A 22,259-nucleotide genomic window follows, 5' to 3' on the forward strand; every position below is an offset into this window, starting at 1 on the left:
TGCGTAAAATGACCAATATACTTGATATAGCTGTAACTTTTATATTTTTTGATGAAATGCTTTGATACTCAGAATATAAGGATGTATTAAAAGTGTAAACAAGATGACATGGTCAACATGCACATGCATGCACGTGTGCGCACGCGCAAAGCGTAAAATAACAAATATACTTGATATACTCGTAACTTTTATACTTTTTGATGAAATGCTTTGATACTCAAAATATTTATATATATTAAAAGTGTAGACAAGATGACATGGTCATCATGCACATGCATGCATATGCATGCACGTGCGCGCAATGTGTTAAATGACCAATATACTTAATATAGCCGTAATTTTTATATTTTTTTATGAAAAGCTTTGATATTAAGAATGTACAGATATATTAAAAGTGTAGACAAGATGATGTGGACATCATGCTCATGAGTGCACATGCGCGCGCGTGCAATGTGTTAAATGACCAATATACTTAATATAGCCATAACTTTTATATTTTTTTTATGAAAAGCTTTGATACTAAGAATAAACAGACATATTATAAGTATAGACAAAATGGCATGGTCATTATGAACATGCATGCAGGTGCGCATGCGTGCAATGCTAAGATGAGCAATATACTTGATATAGCCGGACTTATTTATTTTTTGATGAAACGTTTTGATACTGAGAATATAAAGATGCATTAATAGTATAGATGAGATGACATGGTCATCCTGCACATGCATGCACGTGCGCACGCGTGAAATGCAAAAAACGATCAATATACTTCATTGCCTTATTTAATGAAGCTTACAGGAAATAAGACACCAAAAGGGTGTTGGGGAGCGTTTGGGGAACATCTGTAACGGTCCCCGTTACAATTACAACTAGTTATTATTATTATTATTATTATTCTTTTTTTCTACTTTCTTCTCCGGTACTTTTTTGTCCGGGAGTGTTCTCATAGAACCACTCATCCGATTGACATGAAACCTTTTTAGGGTTAATAGGCATGTTGTGTAGGTGTGTGGAACGAAAGTCATTTTGCGCGCACATGCATGCACGTGCGCGCGCGTGCAATGAGTGAAATGACTGATATACTTGATGAAGCCGTAACTTTTATATTTCTTGATCAATTGCTTTGAAACTCAAAATATAAAGATATATTAGTAGTCTAGACAAGACAACATGGTCAAATTAGCGTGAACTCACGCGCATGCATGTGCGCTCTTCTCTGATTGGCTGATACAAAAATCTCAATAATTTCCTTTTTTTTTGACAAAATACTTTGAAATTTAGAATATAAGTATATATTATAAGGTGCTACAACATGTTATATAGGAAATTTCTTGAAAACACGCGCATGCAGGTGTGCTGCAAACTGATTGGTTGAAACTTTAAATGTCTTTAACTCCCTTGGTTTTTAACAAAACAGGATGAAATTTAAGACATGGATAGGCACATAGAGCTCCTACATTACGATACTATCAAAATTGAATGCAAGGCCATGCATGCGCGTATGCTGAATTTTGATTGGCTAATACTTAAAGGGTTACATCTCTCTTATTTTTCAATGAAATTCTTTAATATTTAAAACAAATGTATGTATTGTGAGACACTATAAGATAATTAATGTAAAAAATGTAGCTATTAGATTGGCTCATACCCATATGGCTATATCGGAGTAGTTTTCCAATGAAATACCCTTAAAAATAAAGTGTCCATCTATATTACAAAAGTATTGTCTAATTTATTGAAGCTTGTAGGGAATGGGGCATCACAAGGGATTGGGGAGCCGTTTGGGGAACATCTGTAACGGTTCCCGTTACAATTAGCACTAGTTCTCATGGTGATTAATCTTATTTTTTCATTAATGAAATGGGGAAAGTACTTGAATATTTCATATTTTCATTATCTAAAGATAATTATAATATGTAGATCGATGAATAAACACCATTTTCTCTACGTTTCTTTTCAGGTTATGCTATACAAAACAAGAACTTATATCCGAGGACAGACTACTTGGGCGCCTTTTCAGTGTTTGTGATTCTAAATAATAGATCCACCACTCTGTTGATCCTATAGTGAACATTTGTTGTAATTACATGTTTTTTGCAGAATCATAAATAAGCAGCGACATCAATGAAGGCGGGATTATTCTTTAAGAAGAAAGGATTTCCGTGATTCTATTCATTTAAAATTCAGTGAATAGATTGGATAATGTTTTTATGCCCCCGGATCGAAAGATCCCGGGGATATATTGTTTTTGACCTGTCTGTCTGTTTGTCTGTTTATCTGTTTGTCCGTTCGTCCGTTTGTCTGTTTGTCTGTTTGTCCGTTTGTCTGTCTGTCTGTTGTCAACTTTAACCTTGCCCATAACTTTTGATTGGTTGGAGCTATGACTTTCATATTTCACATGTGTATTCCTTGTGACAAGACCTTTCTTTGGGTACCATCATATTTGACCTTTTGACCTTGACCTTGGAATTTGACCCATTTTTGCAAAATTTTATTAGACTTTAACCTTGGCCATAACTTCTGAACAGTTGGTGCTTGGGGTTTCAAACTTCACATGTGTATTCTTTGTGACAAGGCCTTCCTTTGGATACCAACAACTTTGACCTTGGAGTTTGACCTACTTTTGAAAAACTTTAACCTTGGCCATAACTTTTGAACAGTTGGTGCTTAGGGTTTCAAACTTCACATGTGTATTCCTTGTGACAAGACCTTCCTCTGGATATCAACCACTTTGACCCTTTGACCTTGACCTAGGAGTTTGACCTACTTTTGAAAAACTTTAACCTTGGCCATAACTTTTGAATGGTTGGAGCTAGGGCTTTCATACTTCACATATGTAATCCTTGCGACAAGACCTTCCTTTGGATACCAACCACCACTTTGACCTTTTGACCTTGACCTAGGAGTTTGACCTACTTTTGAAAAACTTTAACCTTGGCCATAACTTTTGAATGGTTGATGCTAGGGCTTTCATACTTCACATATGTAATCCTTGTGACAAGACCTTCCTTTGGATACCAACCACTTTGACCCTTTGACCTTGACCTAGGAGTTTGACCTACTTTTGAAGAACTTTAACCTTGGCCATAACTTTTGAATGGTTGGTGCTAGGGCTTTCATACTTCACATATGTAATCCTTGTGACAAGATCTTCCTTTGGATACCAACCACTTTGACCTTGACCTTGACGTTTGACTTTTATTTAAAAAACTTTAACCTTCGCCATAACTTTTGAACAGTGGTATCTAGGTCTTTCAAATTTCACATGTGTATTCTTCGAGACAAGACCTTTCTTTGGGTATCAACATTTTTTATCTTTTGGCCTGGATTTTGACTTGCATATGAAGAAACTTTAACCTTCGCCATAAGCTGCCATACGGGGGCATCAGTGTTTCACAAACACATCTTGTTTAAATTGTCATCTGAATTAAGGAAGATCCATTGTTCGGATTATAGTTGCATGATAGTTCATGTGACATATATGTATATTTTTTTATTTTTGGTAACTGAAATTGTATATCAAATATTAAAGGGATGTTTGTTGCAAATTTTAAAGTGTTCAGTTAATTTGTATAAGAATGTATAATTGTCCTATGAGTTGTTACCTTTAAGAGATCATACAAGGATCATGATTTTAATACGAGTTGTTAGCTACAACAGATCATACCAGGACCATGGTTTTCTTGCAAGTTGTTTAGTTTAACAGATCATCCAAGAACCATGATCCATTAGCTCATTTGGATGTATGATTTTTGAATGAGTTTTATAAGCTTTAACAGATCATACCAGAATCATGATTTTAACTGTAGTTGTTAGCTTTAATGGATCATACAAGAATCATGATCTATTAGCTCATTTGCATGTGAAATTTTCCTATACCGAAATCATAACAAAACCATGATTTAAACATGGGCCATTAGCATGATCCCATAGGCTGTTTTTCTTTTTCTGTTTGGGGTACGTACGTTTACTGGGTGTACTTACCCGTGACGAGGCTTGCTATGATTCTAAATAGGTCATAAGAGGTTAATCGCATGTAAATGAAGTCAAGCAAGAGAATCAGAAGAGAATCAAAATCAGAATACTTTTATTTAGAAAACATATAGCACAAGGTTGTTCAACAAAGATATTTTCGCTGAACCTTTATACATATAACATATACACATTATATTCCGAACTTGACTCTAAACAAACCTGTGGCCTGGTGTTCACGGAAGCTTCGAAGTCTGCAGGCATGCTATCGAAGCCATCTTAGGACTAAGACATATCTTAAGAGATATCTTAGTCCTAAGTGAGGCCATTGAATCTGTCCTAACTTAAGACGTATCTTAGAATTTCTCCTAAAGTTAAGACATTGCAAGACCCGTCCTAACATGAACTTAGGAGACTCCAAACTTTGTGCAATCGTTCATTTCTTATCAGACATGTAGTATTGGGGGAGGGGGGGGCAATGTGGGTCCTCCTATTACTCCCCCCAAAAGTTTCTTCTAACCCCCCCTAAAAATATCTAGTGTTTAGAAGTTTTCCTTTTTTTGTGCCTCTCAGAGTTAATCAGGAACTTTTTCTTTTTTTTGTTTGTACGTTTATTATACGGTTGTACATTTTAGTTACAATCTGTTGCTCTGCCCACCCCGTTCCCTCCAACTTTGAAAAACACTGAGTGCTTCGTTCCTACCTATGTATAAATAATTGTCCAATTGTAAATATAACTATTATGATATTTCTTCTTAGCAATTAAGAAATTAAATTGACTTGAATTAAATTGGAGTTACATGTAGTCGTCACAATTCCAAAAGTATTTAAGTAACACTTCGAAAAAGTTGGGATTGCTTTGATGGTTCTTTATATGCGTTAAAACCTAAAGCTATACTAAAGCTGTACTAGTTATTATTCAGTCGAGGATCACGAATGAATGAGAATAGCACTAACCAGCACGGGATTTAGCGGGACACAGTAACTTGAAGAGGTCACCACCAAGGGCTATTCATGCTCGCTGTACCTTATATGAAATGGAGGAGGTTCTATACCGCGTCAAAAGCTATCTTACTATAATCGAGGCAGTATTTCCCTGCCTAGACTCTGTCCGCTAAATCGCTCGCCCAAGCTAATTTAATACCCGACGGGTTTATTTCTTAGTTTGTTAATTATATAAAATTTATTTATCTAATTTGTTTTGCAAGACTTAGTATTAATATTGAAATGAGAATTTTTACAAACTTATCTTTTAAACTCTTTCAAAATGTATGTTTTCATATTTTCTTCATTATATATATATATATATATATATATATATATATATATATATATATATATATATATATATATATATATATATATATATATATATATATATATATATATATATATATATATATATATATATATATATATATATATATATATATATATATATATTTATTTATATATTTATTTAATTATTTAGAGAGAGAGAGAGAGAGAGAGAGAGAGAGAGAGAGAGTTGTCCCTTTAATAAATTTATTAATTAAAATAAGAAAGCGTTTTTAGAAGTAGACAATTATTCTATGACTACTTCTATCTAATTCAATTTTTTACAAGTTATTAAAAAAAATTGTAAGTCCCAACAATTATTTTTTTTATTTTATTATATAACTATAATTATTATTAACATAGTCTGTGATGTTACAATATTTAAGATTTGTCTAAAGAATCTCGTAAGTCTACCCTAGTTAGGACATTCCTAAGAGAGCTTCTATGTCGATCTTAAGAACTCTCTTAGGACCATCCTAAGTTTTGTCCTAAGATATCTCTTAAGTCATATCTTAGGACTATTCTTATGACACTTTCGATAGCATACCCGCTGATTTCTTTTCATATTCATGAAAATCAGGGGATCCCACCTTCAAAACGCAGCTTCGTATGCTGTCTATATCTTTTATTTGACATTTTCATATCTTGACTCAAAAAATTAAGACATCATTTAATGATATAATGTAATTCTTAAGGTTTTGCCAAAGGTCAAGATGTCCAAAAATTTATTTTTACAATAGCTCCAAAACTATGTGAGGTATAAGGTTAAAACTTTTACAGTTTATAAATGTATCATTGGTTAACAGATAGAAGGTATCACTTGAAAACAAATATTTAAAAAAAAATAGTTTTTGAGAAAAAAATTCAATTGGACGTGAATGGTCTCTGAAAGGGTGTTAATTAAAAGCATGACATGACCCCTATAAAATCCGCCATTTGCAATGTACTTTCGGTTTCAAATCTTAACATTTGGACAAAATAAACAGGGAAAACAACTTTCCAGAGGCTATCGAAGTCCAACTTGCCCAAATCTTAACATTTAGACAAAATAAACAGGGAAAACAACTTTCCAGAGGCTATCGAAGTCCAACTTGCCCTTCATTGATAAACATACTGTATATTGTCTCTGCAATGATGGCTTTCACTAAAAATACGGAATTAATTAGGTGTATTTTTTAAAAATATATGCATTTTTTAAAAAGAATTTTCTCGATTAATATTTTTTTTTAAATATTTGTTCTCAAATGATACTTTCTATCTGTTAATCAATGATATATTAATAAACTGTAAAAGTTTTAACTTTATAAACCACATAGTTTTGGAGCTATTGTAAAAATAAAATTTTGGACATGTTGACCTTTGGCAAAACCTTAAGGTTTTAATAAAGGTTCAAAATTTGACAAGTAACCGGGAACCACAGATAAGCCTTATTGAGACTTGTTCTTTGACATTTGGTTTTCAACATATCTTAAATGCTTGAAATGTACATCTAAGAAAAATAGATATTTCATGATATATTTTCTCTCTCAAATGTTGACAAAGTGTGACTATGCCATATAAAACGGGGAAGGAATTAGAAGAAAGTAATCAATTTTGTTATGCCTCTCCCCCTCCTCCGAATTTCATTTTTCAAAAAATAATTCCTTTGTAATTGTGTATTAGAATTAAAGATGCCATCCTCTGGACACAGTGTGCTATATAAATATCATCTGTTATCCTGTTAAGAATTTCGCTTCAAAGAGAAAATAATTAACTTCAAAATTTAACAAAAAAATATTTTCGAAGGTAAATTATTTTCATCCGGCGAATCTGAAATGATAGTTTTTTAGATTAACAAATGAAACTACTCATTAAGATTAAAGCGAAGATCGAGCATTACTTGGAACCAAATAAAAACTGTAGAACATTTATTGAGAAAACATTTTTTCCACTGATACTTTTAATAATAACAAAATTTCCATTCTATTGTAGCAGAAACTACATTTATGTACATACATTCACAAGAGAGCAATAACCTCACTGGGCAAATCCGTATCTTATAGGCATGTCTTTCCGCTAGAACATTCATATACAAGTGTATAAGGATGTTTCGTGGTCTTAATTTCAAATGAAATAAATTCTTAGCTTAATCTTGCAGTTATCCCAAATAGTAAAATGAGTAAATTGACAAATTACAACGAAATTTCTAAGGTTTACGACTCTGGGAGAAAGGCTTTTGATGGCCACGTTCTCAAAAGTATGATGGAAAACTTTACAGAAAAGAATGTTCAGGTAACAAATATATATATTCTTGCAACAATAAATTCATTTGTCTTTCACTAATTAACAATTTTCAATTGCCAATGAGTACATGACTAATTAATTTTAAAAAATATTATTGAAAATTGTTAATAAGTGAAAGACACATTTATTCACGAATATTTCCGTATTTTAAAAGTCTTTCATATTCCGTTGCAGTTACAGTCCTGAAATAAAAATTCATTATGTTATGTCTTGACCAATTTGAAACGCATTTAAAAAACAAAACGTTTGTAATGATATGCATATCTATCGTCATCTACATTTAGGAAATGGATATAATTGACATTGGCTCTGGAACAGGAAACTTTTCGGAATATTTTCTTCAATTTGAGCCGCGAAGTCTAACATTACTAGATGCCAGTGAAGGTATGCTTAACAAGGCTAAAGCAAAACTGACGTCGCCATCACCCAGAACTCAGTTGTCCTTCAAACAAGCAGTTCTACCGGAAATGCCTTACGAAGACAATTCATTTGACGCCGCTATGATCAACCATGTAAGCATATTTAATTATTTAGCCATTTTATTTTCTAGTATACCGTTTTAAATGAGTTTAAAGAAGATATTGTGTCTCTGCAAAATATTTAAGAATTAGAACTCTTTAATCTTATTTCGAAGGTCGTGCATCACTTGGAAAAAAATCCTGATGGAGAGTCCTATCCAGTGTTGCTTCAGACACTGAAGGAAGTTTATCGAATCCTCAAGCCAGGCGGTGTGTTGACCATCATTACTGATACGCCAGAAAATTTGGAAGGAAATTGGTTTGTTCATCTTGTACCAGAAACCCTGAAGAAATGGCATAAATTGTTACCCACTCATAAGCAAATGAAGAAAATGCTGAGGGACTCTGGATTTTCTTTGAAATCGGCTTTCAGATCATTAATGATGTCATACTTCCCTGTTTATGGTGACTTAGATGGACCACTTCATGAATCTTGGAGAAATTTGAATTCCTATTGGGATGTCTGCACGGAAGCAGAAATGCAGAACATGATTAAAAATGTGACACAAATGAAAGAAGAAGGCACTCTTCAAAAGTACTTTGAAACACATCATAAAATTGATAGCACTGGAGCTTATGAAATTTTTGTCGTTAAAAAAGAACTTTAGTGTTGTGTAATATTTATGAATATGGAAAAAAGAACAGGACTTTTTAAAATTGTTTTGGACTTCACGCTTACCATTTATATTTTTCATTTTCATTAATATGTAGTTCTGTATCTGCATAGGAAAAGTATCGTCTTAGTTTTTTTCTCACGAGCACTCACCAAGAAAAACATGTACTCTAATTAAAGTTATGCTGAATTCAAGAAGCTATGTCATTTTTAAGCAAGCAAAAATGCATAAATGGTTTGATCATCTATTTAATTTACTAAATTATGGTGCAATCTAAAAGGTGATTAAATTCGAATACATATATGTATCTGGTTGAGCCGAGAAATATAAAGAATGTCAAATTTAAAGAAAAAATTCTTATTATGGTTTACAAAAAAATGAATTACTAGATAGCTTGCTTCACTGAATTCTTTAACAATTGCAGACCGTTCACGGTAGCTCAGTCGGTACAGCGCTCGCTCCGTGATCGGGAGGTCGTGAGTTTGAATCTCGGCCGCGACAGACCTAAGTGAATAAAAAATGGGTAGCAACTGTTCCTTCGCCATGCGCTCGGCACTTTGAAGTGAAAGTTGCGGGTCCTTCGGATGAGACGCGGCAGGCGTTGGCACGATAAAGATCCCTCACTGCTCAATAGCCCTGAGTGCCGAGTAAAGGTCAAAATTTGAAGCCCTTCACCGGTATATGGTGACGTCTCTATATGATTGAAAAATTCTCGAATGGGACGTAAAACAACATACAATCAATTAACAATTGTAGGGATGTTTTGAGACAGGGAGTCCAAAAACCACCAGGGTGAACTGAGAGACCTTCACCTGACTAGGGGAGAGGCAGAGACCATGACCAAGAAGAGTGCTGAGTGGCCAAGTCTTGTGTTGACCTTATGCTCCACTGGGAGCGAGGAGGATAGGTAGGTAGGTAGTTTGAGACATTGTAGACAGTTTAGATGGTTTAAGTTTTTATTGGTGAGTAATTCTTATAAATATTGTGGTGTACATGAGGAAATTTCTTGGTATAAAAACTTTTATCAGTGTCATTCAATATTCCAATGTGAATGACCACATCAAGCGTTACGTTTGCTTATTGAGGTTTTTATTAACTTAAAGGCTCATTGAGCGTTTGACCAGTTGACTTTTTTGCTAAGAACGGCGCATTCGATATTGAACATATTCGGAATCTCGTATACATAATGCAAAAACACCGTTCAAAAATCGCTAAAATATCGAACGCCAATATTCTCTTGACTTTTAGTGAGTTTTGCTATATAATAATAATTTGATATTTTTCAGTGTATTTTATCATAGATTATTTAATAGCTATACGAGTATAATAATAATTTGATTTTTTGAGTGTTTTTTTTTCAACTATAGATTATTTATTAGCTATATAATAATAATTTGATATTTTTCTTCACTTTTCAATGACTAGTCCTAATTCCCTTGATATGCGTTTATTTTATGTACAACATAAAATTTCTTTGGAAATAATAAAAATATGTCATTCATATAAGATATGCAAATTAAGAAAATAAACCCAAGGGATTGCAGTTACTGATATGTAGCACTACAAATTGAAAACCTGATCTGAATTTAGCCCACAACTTCAAAAGTGTATATTACATGTAATTATAAATACATGTATATTTGGCACAAATATTACATGTACTTGGACAGTTTAATAATCCAGACAAGTTCTAGAAGGACAGATGGAATAAAAGATTATATAACGAATTGATTTAATTCTAAGGTATCAAAATTGATCAAATATATATACAATTGCAATCCATCGCAGCTCATCGCAGACAAGAACGCCGGGCCGTCCTCCTTTTCTGCGATTTTTTTTTTCGCAACCTGTCTGCTTTTCTACGACTTCACACTGCTTTTCCGCGATTGGTTTTTGCAGTCCAGAGGACCGGGCTGCTCTATACATATAATTTTAAGTTTTCGCGATTTTTAAATGGTAACGGTTAGCGCTTAGCATCAAACGGTTGCCGATGTTTACCTTTATTTTCACCAATGTTCTACTTGGTAGTGGTACCAGAGACATGAATGTTTTTTGTGTCTCTGGTGGTACCAACTCACAGTTGGATAAAAATTGAATAAATTTCGCAATTTACACTGGTGATAAGTTTTAGACGTTATGGAAATTGAATACAGAAACAAAAATCGTGGTAACAAATGCACATGTATTATATACGGAGCTCGCGTCGAACTGTGAAAATATGCATATATTTAGTATCTAGACCATCTTGTTTTTAATCTTTGTTTTATCCAGTGTTAAGTAATCAGTGGTCAACAGGTTTTACCTGGCTAAAGGAAGAAGTACATATATTGAAATAAGTCGCGGAAAAGCAAAAAATATAATTGCAGAAAAGCAGTATTACTCGTCGCGGTTCCAAAAGCAGTGCCGAATCGCGGAAAAGTGGAATTGCGGGACGCCGGTATCGAGTAACAGGGTGATTGATTCTTGTCCTCGAACAAAGTGTGCTACAATGACACATGATAGTTCCGGTTGATTGCGTTTAAATGACAGAGATTTTTTTTTTACAGTAAAGCTGTGGAGCCGGATGGATTCAAACCAAGCCTCTACAGAATCAGCGGTCTAACCATTTGAGCTTCATTAACTATGAGAAGAAAAATTGATAGAAATATGAAACACGTCCCAAACTTGTTTCTTTTCTTGTTTCTTTTTTTTTTTTTTAATTAAATTTATTTTTTTTATGAATTTCGAACTAAGGGCAGGGGTGCCCTAAAAATCCTTTTATAAAGTATTCCTTGAATGACAAGCTATCAAATTATTATTTAGGGAATAACCTGGCAGGCCTTGAAGGCTTCCTAGTATCATGTTGTAAATTTTGAATTTACTAGGGGGAGGTAAATGCAAAATTTACAACATGATAAGTTATCATGTTGTAAATTTTGCATTTACCTCCCCCTAGTAAATTCAAAATTTACAACATGATATTTGGCCAAAATCCATGCAAAAATCGGTGCTTTGAACAACGGGTAAAATGCTTTTAAAACCAACTTTAAAGGTTAATCTTTAAAATTCAACTGATCAATTTTTAAGTTTCAGATGTAAATTTGAAAAATTCAGACATAATTATCGGCCGCAGGGGCGACCGATCCAATTGTGGTTTTGTTACATGGGGAATTGAGACGTTATTTTTTTCATTGCTTCCTTGGAATAATTCTTTATTGATAACGTATATAAAAGTTATAAACATTTTTTTTTTTAAAAATTGCTTACTAAGTCTACATGGTTGATAATACATTTCAATTTGTTTTTCATTTCTAATCAGAATTTTTTTAATTCATGATTTTATAAAAAGTTGTTACACGACCTGCTCCTTAACAAGGGCGTGCGTAAGATATAAATGCAAAACGTATTAAATTTCCGGATTTGAAATACAGTGCCTAAAATAATAGAAGTGATTCTTTCTTGTAATGCAGTACGTACTTTAATTTTTTTCTTTTGACTCTTTCTTGTGGAAATAATCTAAAATGCTGAAATTAATATATTTTGCGGTTGACTTGATACTTTGCATCATGTTACCTTGTTAATAGTGCTTATACTGAAATGCAAATTTAAATTGTCTGGATATCCCCCCTCTAGGCCTCTCCTATAAGTCGCATGGCTAACGAAGCGCTCTGAAATAACATCGGGTTTGGCATACAATAAAAGCGCAACAGTTTTTTTTCAATGTTTGTAAACAAAGACTGAAAGAGGAAAAGTGTACCATTTAGCTGAATCCACTCAAGAAGCACGTGACCACCAGGTATAAACTAATTAACATTTGTAGATGACTTTTTGAGATGTAGGCCTAATTTAAAAAAAAAGAAGAAGCTGTAACAGCCGAATAAATTTCACGACGATGTGTAGTACTAGTAGGTTCTATACTTTGTAGGAGTCGACAGTTTTATTCATAAAGCAACGAAAACAATAGCCAGTGAGAGTAGCGAGCGAAGCGCTCGCTACGCCGGTGAAGCTCACTGGTTATTGTTTACGTTACTTTATTGATAAAACTGCCGACTCCTGTGATCGTACCAACACCAACGTATATCAGTATATAATGGATACTAGAGTACATGTATATTGGTACATACACGTCCCTGGTCGTACACCTTAAAAAATAGCCAACACGTAGTTAACTTTAGTCGATAATGTTTGTTCTAACTATAGGCCTAATTAAAATGCCTTTTAAAGTTAGGCGTGTTTGGTTTTGATGATGTCAGATTCATATATCCGCATGTAATTGTAGATAACAGTCTAATCAATGTTGACGTAATTGTAGGACAGTGTACTTATTCAGATCCTGTTGACATCTAATAATTCTTGAATCAGATAGTTAGCTGAATACAGCTTCTTTGCACAGGGGCTATGTGCTAACTCATGAGTGGCCCTGTGTCTTAATTTTTTCCTATATGTATAATACATGTAATATGTATATATATCAGTATATTATACACTGTATGCAAAGCTAACTTCCATCTTCATATTGAATAGATAACAGTTAAAAGTACAAAAGGAAATATTTATTCCATATCTTCCTTAGGATCTTAATTTTATTGCAGTAATATCAACAATTTTCCAAGAAAGTGTTGAAGCGTTTATGATTCCTCTTTTTTAAATACATGTACCAATTTTAATTTTTATTTCAGATAGAGAGAATGCAAATGAGCATCCAGCTATGAATGTAGAAGCATCTCCCGATTTTGGCAACCTCCCGATTGTCGTTTGGATCCATGTGTTGGAATATTTGACGCTCAAAGACAGATACAGCACCTCTCTGGTGTGTTCAAACATTTACAATGCATTTAATCACCCCACACTATGGCAGAAAGTAAAACTAGATGTAGGAGGAAACTCAGGGAAACACAAATACTTCCACTGTGTTAAAATACCCCAAAGAAATTTTCATCTCGTTCGTAGGTTTGCAAGAATGTTCCATGACGTTACCTTTTCTATTTGGGGACCATTACATATAAGTTTTGGAGAATGGAACACAGTGTTAGAAGAAAGCATCAATGATTTTAAATTGGGATATTTAACGTTGAACGTAGGTGGTTTGAGAATTATATCAAAGGGAGGAGAAAGGAAACCTCTGACTGAAAATATGAAGCCTATGGTAGACTTACTTAGAAATCAGACACATTTAAAGGCACTTGTCATAAATTCGTGGCCAGTTTTTGCCAAATCCTTAGAGAATCCAGATGAAAATATATTTCAAGCTGCTATTGAAAATGAAAAAATTAAAGATCTGAGAAAACTAAGCTTGTTCAAATGCGAGTCCACAGCTTGGTCTGAGCGTAGACCACATTTAATTTCTGAAGATTTGACACTGAAATTGGCAGATCACTTCAAGAATTTGACCCATTTGGCCCTGCGGTCGCCTATGATTACTTCAGACCTTATTAAAAGTCTTTCATGTAGGGGTAGAGAAAGGCTTCAACAATTACAAATAACAATAAATTTCATCCCTGAAAACGAATTCTTCAAAATGCCTGAAGTAAATGAATCAGTTTGGAAAAATTTCTCAAGTTACAACTCGAACGTGAAGGTGAAAGTTTTGGTTTTGTCAAGAGTACCACATTACAAACTAGAATGTTTCTTAAGGCCTGCTTGTCCTGTCTATGAAATAAAGTTTGGAGAATATATCAGAAGTGATAAGGAATTTATCGCTTACCTGGCAGATACTTTCAATTCGACACTGGATACATTTGAATACAACGAAGAGGATGGAGATTTTGAAAGAGAGCTAATCACTCTTGTTGAAAATTCAGACCAATTATGTAGGTTAAAATACCGCGGCAAAATCAACTGTCAAAATGTAATACATTTAGCGGAACTGAGGAAAAAGAAATGGGAATCGTTTCACTTTATTAGAAAGAACATTTATAAAAAGAATGTCGAGAAGGAACCGGAAATGGCCTATGACAGTGATCAGGTCATAGCGAAAAATAATGACGGAGTCTATGTCCTCGTGAATCTGGTGAAATTTCATGAACAGGTTTCTATTCTAGACAGTGAAGAAGAGGAATATAGGATGATTGAGAAAGTGTCAGAAAATTTGGGACGTCATTGGTTCCCTGACGTCATTGATCAATAGTCGATGTACAAATTTAATTTGTTTATACTGTAGGAAAGAGATTGAGCATCTTCACAATGTCAAGGTTTTGTGACATCGTTCTTCTTCACAAATTTCACAAAACCTTGACAATGTGAAGATGGGGATTGCTACATGTATGTTCAAGGTATATTTTAGCATAATGGCATTAAGAAATTGCATCGATCATTTTGATGACTAGAAATTGAAATAAAATTGAATTGATTGTATATGAATCAATATACGACTTTTATGGTAAGAAGTATTTAATATTTTTTATGATGATGACATGTAAAAAATAAAATGTGGTCAATCCTTATGTCTTATGTTGTCCATGACAAAAAATAGTCGTTTGATTATATCTATCTATATTTTGGCCCTTTCTTTTAGATATTGAATAATCACGACATGACCAGATGACGGGCAGATAGTTTATGATTGTCTGTACAATATAATATTAAGTTGTCTGATAATCATTCTAAAAGTATAACGACAACTATTATGTACGCCCCTTTTAAAAGGCTTATTAATGAATCTCGAGATTTCCTTTGAATTTAGAAACAAATACATAAAATTCAAAAGAAATATAGCAAGAGTTTGATTGTATTCCTTACTTTAAAAATGAGAATGATAAATCTTTTCCATCTCTTTCCCAAATTTCTAAAGGCCGGTAAGATTACACGCGGAACGTGTTCCTCGTGTGGACTATTTGTTGGCATGCAGTTATTTAAAAAACAAAACAATAAAAAATATAAGCCATATCTAGCTCGAAATGGAGACAACTTATTTTCGAGCCACATTTTAAGCCAGGACTCAAGCTAGTGTGTCTAAAAAAATATTTCGAGCTGTACCCCAAATCAATCTCTTTTTTCGAGCTAGAGTTGGAGCTGTACATGTAGCCAGAACCAACGTTCGTAACCTCTTATAGTCAGTGCTTCATACATGATTATAGACTGTCATGAATGCTATAAAGGGGTAGCATTGTGCACCGTGTTTTACGCTTCGACTTCGAGACGATATATATGTAATGGCCTTAAATGACCACTGCAATAATTAAAATCAAATATCAACTGCATGAAATAGATCAAAATATGATTTGTACCTAAAATAAATGCCTACAATAAATATTTTTCATGCTCATCACAACAGCTTTGAGCAGCTGTTGAGTGCTGCTTTAGCCTTTTGAAGGGAGATCTTTGTTGATGTCATTACCCAATGTTCATTTAGTTGCCAAATAGAGCAAATGATGTCAAATTATACAATTAATAAATTCTTTAAAAAAGATTTGGATTTCTCGTGATGACTGAAAGCGAAAGTAGAAATGTCATTTTTACTTTATAAACGAAGTCAAACGTTTCATGAGGTTTTCGAATACTATCTCTCGCTTTCTCTAACCCTTGTAATCACGGAGAGGAGTGCATCTTTCAAACACGTGTTTTAAAATCTCTGTAAACATCGGAACAAAAAAGCTTTCTTTTGTTTCTCGTTCAAATCACGCGAAATCTTAAAACTTAGAGAGATTTTATGACCGAGTAGTTTAAAAAACATCATATTGTAAATTTTGAACTTACTAGGTGGAAGTAAATGCAAAATTGAAATAAATTTTGCGTTTACCACCACCTAGTAAATTCAAAATTTACAACATGATAAAATGGCTACCCAAGCGAACCAAAAACGGATTTTGTGGAAAGGAGGTATATAAAGCGGTAGGCGGGAGATTGAGTATAAAACGGAGGTAGACTTTCGCCTTAAGCGGTAGAGTTAACATATATGGTACTTGCATTCCATGTGACAAATTTAATGATATACCATTAAGTCAAAATGATAAAATGTTTCCATGTTTGAGAAAATACAATTAGAAAAACATTTTTTCAAATATGAAGTCCCTGAAGGATGCAAGAATTTAATTATCTTTTTTTTCAATTAATGGTGCCATTCATCACACAGTGTGCATATTATACAAACTGAGTAACACGATTGAGCTAGTCTACCCTATATAACAAGAAATTAAAATACTAAAGTGAATCGGTGTGCCTATACTGCGTTTGCGTTATTTACTCAGAACACTCATGTGACTGTTTTTATTGTTTGCTGTAATATATTTTTCTACATTCTTTAGATCCACGAGTATGTTTTTAGGGGCACTACACACGTTAAAAAGACACTAAAAATAAATCTGTTAATCAAACAAGTGAACATCGTCGCAAACCACGGCCAAAATGTATGATCCTCTCCCATTCTGGCGGGTAGGAGAGAGCTATATGCGGACTCCGGACCGTGGCTTGAGACGATCAAGTGAACGAAATGACAGAAATTCGTTAAAAATATATTACACAATAGTTCACTATGTAATTGACTGTCTGAAATTACAATTACAGGTATAAAGTATATTATTCACTTGTTGTCCAAAGAGATCCTCGCATGTGAAATAATTTTATTAAACTACTGAATATCATCTGATGAAATCATTGATCCATTTCCGTATGTTATACAAAGGTAAGTAACTCGGGTGGTTATCACAGCTAAATATAGGTTTCTAAAAATACACATTATCGTGGAATGTAAACAAATGACCACATAATAAACCCTTGCGAGGAAAGAAGTAAGTTTTCTTTTAGTCATACAATTATATTTTACTTCATCATATAGTTTAGTTGCAGCACTTTGTCAGTAAATTATTCATCCCTAATGTTTGTACGTAGAATCTGTATGTTAATTACACATACAAGTTCTGACTGACTTTCTCGTTAAAAAAATGCTGTTAAAAATTGTGTCTTTCTTTCATCCATGTAATACTCTACAAATGTCTGAATTACATTATATATATATACGCTTTCTCATTAAATCCGTTCACGTAGATAATATTGAAAATGCTGTTTCATACTAGTCATTAGAATAGTCATTACACTCTGTAGTTCACCAGAATTGTTTTCTTCGAAGTCAGACAATCCGACATTGCTTCATATTGAAAATGTGCCAGAAAACTGTACTCATTGTTGTTTTGTTTTATTTCTGCAGACTTGAAACGATAATAAGAAATGATGAAAGGAAGCTCACCAGATCAAGGTGGACCTGACTTTAGTGACCTTCCCACAATTGTTTGGGTCAACATCTTGGACTACCTTGACCTAAATAATAGGTACCATGTTTCAGTCACCTGTTCAAGACTTAATGAAGCGTTTAACCATCCTACTTTATGGCGGAAAATGAAATTATTCGTACTGGGAAACAATGAAAACTATGGTTTTTATAACCAGGTGGTGATACCAGCCAAAAGCATCAATCTTGTCAAACATTTTGGAAAATATTTCCAAAATTTAACTTTTGTTATTAGTGGACATTTGGATCAAGACTTTGGTAATTGGAATGATCTCGTAGAGGAAGTTTCCAAAGAATGCAGACTGGAAACGTTAACACTGTACGCAGGAGTTTTAACGTCAATCCGTCATTTTGCAGGGAATCGATCCTGCAGTCGAAATTTGAAACCACTTGTAAATTTTGTGAAGAATGCATTTCGCTTGAAAAATCTGAACATTGTTTCCTGGCCTATGTTTCCTCGAAACTTGGAAAATCTTGATGAAAACATCTTCGAAGCAGCCATGTTAAACCCTAAGCTCAAAGACTTGGAACACATGAGTTTGTTTTGGTCTAACACTAATGTATGGACAGAAAGACAACCAATCCTGCTCTCTCCCAGAGAAACGGCGGACTTTGTCGGACATTTCAACAATCTGAAACATTTAGCTCTGCGTTCACCTATGATGGACGAGAATCTCTTGCAAGTTCTATCATCCAAACAGAGACAAACATTGAAACGTCTACAAATACTTGTCAACTACATACCAGACGATCCAGATTTCGCAATACCTGAAATTTCCGACAAGGCTTGGGAATGTTTTTGCTTGAAGAACGTTGGCGTAGAAGTGGAAATAACGGTTATGTCTCGAGTCCCTCTAGTTGAACTTTCAAATATATTAAAACCTTCTTGTCCAGTTTCTGTCACGAAATTTATGGCGTATTCTCGTTGTGACGAAAATGTCGTTCAATATGTTACTGAAAAGTACAAAAACACACTCCAATGCTTCGAGTCATATGGAGAAGACTCAACTTTTGAAAACGAGCTTGTAAGCATGGTAGAAAAGTCACCAAACCTTCTACAACTTCTATACCGTGGAAGGATCAGCTGCGAAAATGTAGAACGGTTGGCGGCGCTTCGATCAAATTCATGGATGACCTTCAATTTTCTAAAGGAGAACATATTTGTAAATAATACTGAGGATCCGTATGATGAAGATCAAGTGATTGCGAAAGGCCCGGATGGAAAATATGTCCTTGTGGCTATGCTGAGGTTTCATCAAAGAGAACAAATGCAAAGTGAGCACGATATTAGAAAACAAGAAATGATTGATACCGTGTCGAAGTATTTGGGATATAAATGGAGTCCCACGCCTAAGAAAATTCAACAGGGGGCACAAAATTGAAAATACAATGTACATGTATCATCAATTTATTTAGGGGTCGTATGGGGGCTGTATTCTGCCCCATTTCCAATGGTAAAACGTACGTGTTTTTCCCGATTTCATAAATGAACATTCACAAAAGACAATCGAAACAAACAAATATGGTAAAAAAAAATATCCGAACTCAGTAAAAAGTATATCAGGAATGGTGTTAAAATATGCTCCAAAAACTGATTTACTGAATTTAAAATAAGTCAATATTCAATAAATACCTTGCAAATGAAAAAAAAAAAACCCTGTAATTTGAATTTATGTAGAAAAATGTTAGATATGATATTTTCCCAATATCAACCAAATATCACTGTTTTTCCCAAGTAGAAAGGCCCAGGCCCTTGATTTCAAACCCCCTGATAATATTTAATATAGGAGTATAAAATTTGCACATGCTGTTATAAATAAGGCATTTTATTTAAGTATATACATTTATATGCTATGTGATATGCAATTCAAATTGCTTTCTGATTGTAAAGCAGTATTTGTTATTTTTATTAAAAAGAAATAGAGTCTGGACCCATTTTTTATGAAAATTGAAAAATTCTGAAATAAAGATAGGCTTCAACAAATTTCGTTTATCTAAAATCACACTGACACACGCAAGATACATGTACAGAAATACTGCATATCGCAGAGATTATACGCGCCTCCGCTAGCTTTGGAATGAATTTGAATCATACGTGAAGCGCTTTTCACCCCTTTTTACATACCTTAGAAACATACGTGTAACTGAAAAATAAATTATTTATCAATAAATAATTCAATGAAATAAGGGAAGCAAATGTGTATAAAATGATACTGACAACACAATTTGTGAAAAAAAATGTATAAATCTTCTATGAAATTTTCGAATTGAGAAATATCTTGTGTCAGAGCGGGGGGTTGTCCTCGCCTTGAATTGTACGCCTCCAATATTTTATAAATAATTTGTCTCTTTTTCTTAAGACGCAAGAAAATCACTGTCAAATTTACCAAAAGCATTGTCGGAAACAGAGTTGAATAGGAGTAAAACTGTTTAAATTGAAGAGTGAAAAAAAGTAAATAAATATTTTTTTTTAATTCTGCAGGGGTTACTGTTTAATGAATATGTATTAAATTTTGTCACTGATAAACGTAAAGGTTAATAGCTAAAGTTATTAAAGTTTCAATAATATAAACAATTTAATGCCATAGGATTTTACTCTTTTGAATTATAGAATACATACACATTCATTTATTCTTGGGGCATGTTGAGGATACAGCGGGGTAGTGGACATTTAATATAATTTATGTACCGGTACGTATACAAAGGAGATGGGTGAACAAGGCGCGCAGAATGCCTATAGCTTCAGATACATAAAAATCAAAATCAATTTGTGAATATAGTATTTAGAGTAAAGTTCTCATCATTGAAATTTATGATGTTATGATAAACAAAATTTTTCTGAGAAAAATTTTCTCGGCAAAAATTGCTCTGTTATTAAAAAAATAATGTGGTATTCGTGGGGTTCGAACCCTAGCAATAAAAATCCTGAGTATCATTTTCTTTTGAGACTAACACGCTAACCACTACGCTACACAGCTCTTGATGATGGTGGCATTTAAATCATGTTTGCGATATGACCCTTGACTGAATGGACTTCAAGTATTTCTAGGAAAGATGCGAATATTGTGTCATAAAGGTGTATTTTAAAGGTAGAGTGGGTCTTTGCTCCATGTTTTTGTTAACCAAAAAATGTATATTTTTACGCAAACTTTGAGAATATACTTTGAAAAATATGGAGCGAAGACCCACTCATATCGAAAATATGTGTTATAATATGAGAAAATGATACTTTTTGCCCTCTTTAGTGTGAGTATGCTATTTCATAAGCAAATAATTTCAAGCTTTGAGAGATTTTTGCAAATTGTGGAGATTTTACATAAAGTATACTTTAATGTTAGATGAAACATCAAATAAAATTTTGTTAGAATTGAAATTTAATTTTCACCTTCATGTTTGTCGCACTGTAGGCATTGCGCTCGCCTTATTCGCCCATCTTCTTTCAACTTTTTCCATTCACCATTTTTCATTCACGAAATTCAATGTTCTCAAACAAATAGCACATAGTGAAATTTGGATTCGAATTTGTGCACTTCTCATCACTTATGGGGGTAAAGAAAGCTATAATACCCTAAGAATGATATACGATTTTATTTGAGAACTGAGAAAATATTGCTGAAAATAAAAACTTGAAGTTGCGTAAATTATTTTTTACTTGTCACATTTTTGTCTTTTGACAAGTAACGCTTTGGACGATAAAATTACGACTGTGAGTGTCAGGAATCATAAACTACATGTATAAATCAAGATAAAAGAAAATCTACTTTTCCAAACATTATGTCATTGAAGGATTTAGAAATTAGAAAAAAGGGGTAGATCATAGAAGAAAAAAGAAAAAAAAACAAGATATGTTTGTGAAACACTGATGCCCCCATATGGCAGCTTATGGTGAAGTTTTGAGTGTCTTAAATGCAATTAAGTCAAACTCCAGGTCAAGAAATTAAAAAAATGTTGGTACCCAAAGAAGGTCTTGTCTCGAGGATTATACCTGTGAAATATGAAAGCCCTAGTACAAACCGTTGAAAAGTTATGGCGAAGGTTATTTTTTTTTTAAAGTAAGTAAAACGGCAAGGTCAAATAGTGCCCAAGGGAAGTTCTTGTCACAACTGATACACATCATCGTGAAATGTGAAAGCCTTAGAACCAAACGTTCAAATGTTATGGCCAATTTTAAATTTTTTTTAAAGTAGGTCAAACTCCAAGGTCAAGGTCAATGCCGAAACTGTCGAAATCCAAAGGAAGGTCTTGTCACAAGGAATATACATGTGAAGTATGAAAGCCCTAACACCAACTGTTCAAAAGTTATGGCCAAGGTTAAAGTTTTTCAAAAGCAGGTCAAACTTCAAGGTTAAGGTC

The 22,259-nt window shown here is 33.6% G+C and overlaps 3 protein-coding genes across 3 annotated transcripts; all 3 read left to right on the forward strand.

Moving 5' to 3' along the window:
• The first annotated feature begins 7,372 nt into the window (after positions 1-7,372).
• On the forward strand, positions 7,373-8,698 carry LOC133192411 (demethylmenaquinone methyltransferase-like). The gene is made up of 3 exons (XM_061328422.1): positions 7,373-7,560; positions 7,857-8,084; positions 8,207-8,698. Exons 1-3 carry the CDS (start codon positions 7,444-7,446, stop codon positions 8,696-8,698), a joined length of 837 nt encoding a protein of 278 aa, XP_061184406.1. The 5' UTR covers positions 7,373-7,443.
• Positions 8,699-12,430: 3,732 nt separating this feature from the next.
• Positions 12,431-15,101, forward strand: LOC133192487 (F-box/LRR-repeat protein 21-like). Its single transcript, XM_061328489.1, has 2 exons — positions 12,431-12,479; positions 13,363-15,101. Exon 2 carries the CDS (start codon positions 13,392-13,394, stop codon positions 14,808-14,810), a length of 1,419 nt encoding a protein of 472 aa, XP_061184473.1. The 5' UTR covers positions 12,431-12,479; positions 13,363-13,391; the 3' UTR covers positions 14,811-15,101.
• Positions 15,102-17,831: 2,730 nt separating this feature from the next.
• On the forward strand, positions 17,832-19,715 carry LOC133192488 (F-box/LRR-repeat protein 21-like). Its single transcript, XM_061328490.1, has one exon. The coding sequence runs from the start codon at positions 17,846-17,848 to the stop codon at positions 19,286-19,288; it is 1,443 nt and encodes a 480-aa protein (XP_061184474.1). The 5' UTR covers positions 17,832-17,845; the 3' UTR covers positions 19,289-19,715.
• Positions 19,716-22,259: the final 2,544 nt, after the last annotated feature.

Source organism: Saccostrea echinata, unplaced genomic scaffold, assembly GCF_033153115.1.
Source record: "Saccostrea echinata isolate AGI-Se365-2 ecotype Australia unplaced genomic scaffold, CSIRO_AGI_Sech_v1 ptg000025l, whole genome shotgun sequence".
Classification (NCBI taxonomy): Eukaryota; Metazoa; Mollusca; class Bivalvia; order Ostreida; family Ostreidae; genus Saccostrea; species Saccostrea echinata.